This window comes from Oryctolagus cuniculus, chromosome 18, assembly GCF_051225735.1.
Source record: "Oryctolagus cuniculus isolate XC-2025 breed Fujian yellow rabbit chromosome 18, ASM5122573v1, whole genome shotgun sequence".
NCBI classification, from domain to species: Eukaryota; Metazoa; Chordata; class Mammalia; order Lagomorpha; family Leporidae; genus Oryctolagus; species Oryctolagus cuniculus.
Window position 1 is genome coordinate 6028738 of NC_142884.1, and position 4753 is coordinate 6033490.

General features: G+C 38.0%; 1 protein-coding gene across 1 annotated transcript; it reads left to right on the forward strand.

Moving 5' to 3' along the window:
- Window positions 1-660: 660 nt before the first annotated feature.
- ORYCUNV1R1559 (vomeronasal 1 receptor oryCunV1R1559) lies at window positions 661-1581 on the forward strand. The gene has a single exon (NM_001167246.1). It carries the CDS (start codon window positions 661-663, stop codon window positions 1579-1581), a length of 921 nt encoding a protein of 306 aa, NP_001160718.1.
- The last annotated feature ends 3172 nt before the right edge of the window (window positions 1582-4753 follow it).

The window sequence follows — 4753 nt, forward strand, 5'->3', positions numbered from 1 at the left end:
TGGCAGATGGAAAAAAAATCCTGGCTCCTGGCTTTGCCCTGGACCAGCTTCAGCCATTACAGCCAGGGAGTGAACCAGTGGATAGAATCTTCCTCTCTCTCTTTTTCTCTCTCTCATTCTGACTTTCAAATAATAAAGTAAATAAATGCTAAAAAAGAAATCCTTGTCGAAGAACAACTCAATAAACAGGCAATTATGCATTCTTAAAAAGGATTTTGTACAGAATGGGTCCCTACAGAATTATTTCATAATTCTAAATCTGAATGTTAAGATATCTAAATCTTATTCATAGCTGGTATTAACTTACAGCTTCAGTCCTTATACTGAATGTAGACTTGCAGACAAAGTAATGAAATCAGCTATCTAAGATCAAATCACCAGGTATGAGAATGACTAAATAGACACTGCATTATGTGAGGAACACAGCAAACAGGTCTGTAGCATCACCGTCGAGTGCACTGCTTTGATCAGCCTGCTAATTCCAAGCCCCCTCTTGAGCCACACATGTTGTTCAGATTAGACACATCATTAACTCTCCCTACTTAGCTTCTCTGTATCTTTTAGAGGAAAACAAGAATACTGAGTGGTCACTGCCTCATATTCTCTTGCAGGATTCTCTCTCACTCAGAAGATGAGCAGCAGAGGCTGGGAACTGACAGCATGGCCCCGAGGGACCTGGCCCTAGGAATGGTCTTTCTAGTACAGACGCTGGCTGGGATTCTGGGAAATTCCTCTCTTCTTCTCCATTATCTCATCCTTTATTTCACAGGATGCAAGTTTAGGCTCACAGATCTGATTCTCAAACACCTGACTGTAGCCAATGTCTTGGTCATTCTCTCAAAAGGAGTCCCCCAAACCATGGCAGCTTTGGGGATGAAGCATTTCCTCGATGATACTGGGTGCAAACTTGTGTTCTATGTGCACAGAGTGAGCAGGGATGTATCCATTGGCAGCACCTGCCTCCTTAGTGTCTTCCAGGCCATCACCATCAGTCCTACCTGCTCCAGGTGGATGGGGCTTAAAGTAAAAGCTCCCAAGTATGTTGGACCCTCCACTATTCTCTGCTGGAGCTTGAACTTGATGCTAAATGTCATGGTACCTGTGCATGTCACTGCCAGATGGCAAAACAATAATATCACAAGGAAAATGGATTATGACTACTGTTCTGCTATGCCTCGTGGGAAAATCACTGAATCATTGTACATAGCACTGATGTTATTCCGCGATGTTGTGTTTGTAGGGCTCATGCTCTGGGCCAGCAGCTTCATGGTTTTCATCCTGTACAGGCACAAGCAGCAGGTGCAATACATACACGCTCTCTCCCACACATCTTCCCCAGGGTCCAGAGCCACACAAAGCATCCTTGTCCTGGTGAGTACCTTTGTATTGTGCAGCCTGTCATCCTTTCTTCACATTGGTTTAGCCTTTCTCAATATTCATGAAACGTCAGAGGTGAAAGTCTCCACACTGATAGCTGGGTGTTTCCCTGCCATCAGCCCCTACATTCTCATGAGTTATGACTCCAGGGTACCCACACACTGCCTTCCCTGGATCATAGCAGCAAAGTCCTCTGTGCTCTGAGAAGTAGACTCTATGGATATTCACAGTGGCTGACTGCATACTTTTCAGTCCTCCTCAGACAGGAGGCACATTTCAGAAGCAGTCATTTTACGAGAACCTGGCATGAGCTCTGCTTAAAATAAAAGTAAATTGAGTAATTTTATTTTTTATGGAAGTCACATTTTATTCATTTTAAAAATTTAAGGTACACAAGCTTCATGCATTTCATCAATACAGATTTAGGAATATAGTGATTCTTCACACCCTACCCTCCATCCTACCCACACTCTCACCCTACTTCTCCTCTTTCCTCTATTGAATAGTATTTTTAAAGAAAAATGTAAGATACTTTCACAGTAATACCTATATAAGTGAAATTTTATTAATGGATACAATGGAGGAGCTAAGAGGTTATGTAGGGCTAAAACAATAGATCCATTGGTGACATGGAGTAGTTCCTGGGAGTGTAACTTTCATCTGGCACAGTAAAATGTCTAGGCATGAAGTGGCTGTGGAAAGGTAGGGATGTTTCCATCAAATACGAACACAATTTGAGACATCATTCAAGATACTGAAGAAACAAGAACTCTCCCATGAAATCATGAATAGCATGGGGTTTAACTGGAGGGTAGTTCAGTTTCAGAGTATTAGTCTGTTTATATTCTTGGAGAAATAGTAGTCATTTGCATGTAGATGAATTCAGACTGAACTGGAGTTGCTCATTTAAGTGGACGTTTTCACTGAGTTTCCAGAGTTCAAGGGAATGTCGCCTGTTGAAAACAGAGATGCTGCAGAGTGTAAATGGCATGGGATGGGGATCTGTACATCCATTGTTTCTGTGATGTGAAGATACCAGTTGGGCAGTGGCAGGAAGCAGGTCCCACGGTGCCCTCTCCTGTCTCTCAAGTCAGGAAATAAACCTGTGGTGGAGTAAGTGAGGGAGGAACCTTTGGAAGGTGTAAGACATGAATCCATTTGGTTCCTGTAGCATTTTTGGCCTGAGCATTTTCAAAATAATGTGAATAGTTCTTACTCATTGGGAGAGTTATTTTACTAATGGTCTCTCTGTGTTTATAAAATAAAGCTTATGTAAGATATTAAAGATGCAAATATTTGAAAAGAAAAATTAATCTGGCCTAATGTGTGTCTGTAATCTTGTGCCACAAAAATAGAAACCATATGGTGTTATCTCACTGAAAAATTTGAAATACCTGACGCATATTAGATATAAAAGCAATATATTTGTATGTGTATATATTTGCATGTACATATGTCTTTGTATTTATGTGTATACATGTATATATAATTAGTCACATTATGTTTGTTTTGCATCAATCAATGCTGTTAGAAAATTATAAATAAAAAAATAAAGAAATGAAAAATAATACTCATTAAAATAAAAACAAATTGCTTTATCCTTGTATGTATATTACTGTGAGGAGTACTTAATTGGTTTAATTTACATGTGATATATTGTGTGTATTTATCCTATATTCCTTGAAAAAATATCTACTTGATATACTATTAGGATTAATTACTCCTTCATGGTTGAGACATGGCTTATATAGGTATATATATATTTTTTTTTTCTATTTTAATCATTTTTAAAAACATATTTATTTATTTATTTGAAAGTCAGAGTTACATAGTGACCAGAAGGAGAGACAGAGTGAGAGGGCTTTTGCTGGTTCACCCTGCAGATGGCCATGATGGCTGGTACTGGGCCAGGATTTTTAGCTGTATATTTGAAAATATTTCCCATTGAACATAATAAAATGTCTGACACTCACAGGAATAATTAATCTATTTATACTTTATATCATAATGTCTATATTGATTATTAGATTTATCAATATATTGTGTTCTTTGCATTCTTTTTGCTATAAATTCTTGATTTTTCTATCACAACTTAATGTGTATTACTCTTTAAATAATTCTATTGTTTGCCTCTCTTATTTGGAGGTTGTGTATTCAGTGCCTCTTAGTTTTTTTATTTCTCAAAGATTTATTTATTTATTTGAAAATCAGAATTGCAGAGAGGAAGAGGCAGAGAGAGACAGACAGGTCTTCCATCTGCTGGTTCACTCCCCAGATGGCTGCACCTGTGCTGATCCAAACCCAGGAGCCAGGAGCTTCTTCCTGGTCTCCCTTATGGGTGCAGGAGCCCAAGGATTAGAGCCATCTTCTACTGCTTTCCCAGGCCAAAGCAGAGAGCTTGATTGGAAGTGGAACAGCCAGGAATCAAACGAGCCACCCATATGGGATGCTGGCACTGTAGGTGGGAGCTTTACCCACTACAGCACATTGCCAGCCCCTAGTGCCTCTTAATTTCAATACAGAATTACAGTATACTTTAAACTAATCATATTATGGTTATTTAATAATTTTAATCTCAATTCTAAAAATTCTAACAATTCTAACCCAACATTTACCCGTTCACATTCTGCTAAATTAGTTTGAATGTTGGCTTCTTTTTTAAAAAATTAATGTCATAAATACAGGTAGCCTAAAATTTCACATGCTCAGTACACTTCTATAATAACATCTGGATCCTAAAAAACAAAATAATATCAGCTGCCTCCCTTGAGAGCTAAATTTCTCCTGCATCAGTGACTACCACCACTAGGTAACCACTATTCTGACATCTAAGAAGATAGTAACCTTCATCTTGCTTTAAAGTTTTAAATACATAAAATTACATGGCATACACTTATTTATCTTTCATTCCTTATGTTTTGGTACCTGTATTGGTTCATGTGTTGTGGATTATTCAAGATCATTGCTGTAGAAAATTCCATTGTGTGAGCATCAAACCTATTTTGTCATAACACAACTGAAATTTGTGTAATCTGTTTTCAAATAGGGGCTTTTATGGAATAGCACTGGGATGCAAATATGGAACTCTTATTTGGGTAAGCATATATGGGCTGAGGAAATTGTAGGATCATAGCTCTACATTGCTTCTACATTATAAGTTACTGAAAAATACTTCACAAAACCTGTTCTCACCAGCCCCTTCCTCTGGATGTCTGTGGGCTTTCTGGTTTATCCACATGTTGCCACACTTGGTAACTTCTGTAATTTTTATTTGTATATGTTAGTATGTGATGATTTCATGTATTGATTTTATTTGCATTTGCTTGGTTACTAATGGAGTTCAGTATGTTTCACATGTTTAATAAACATTAAATGG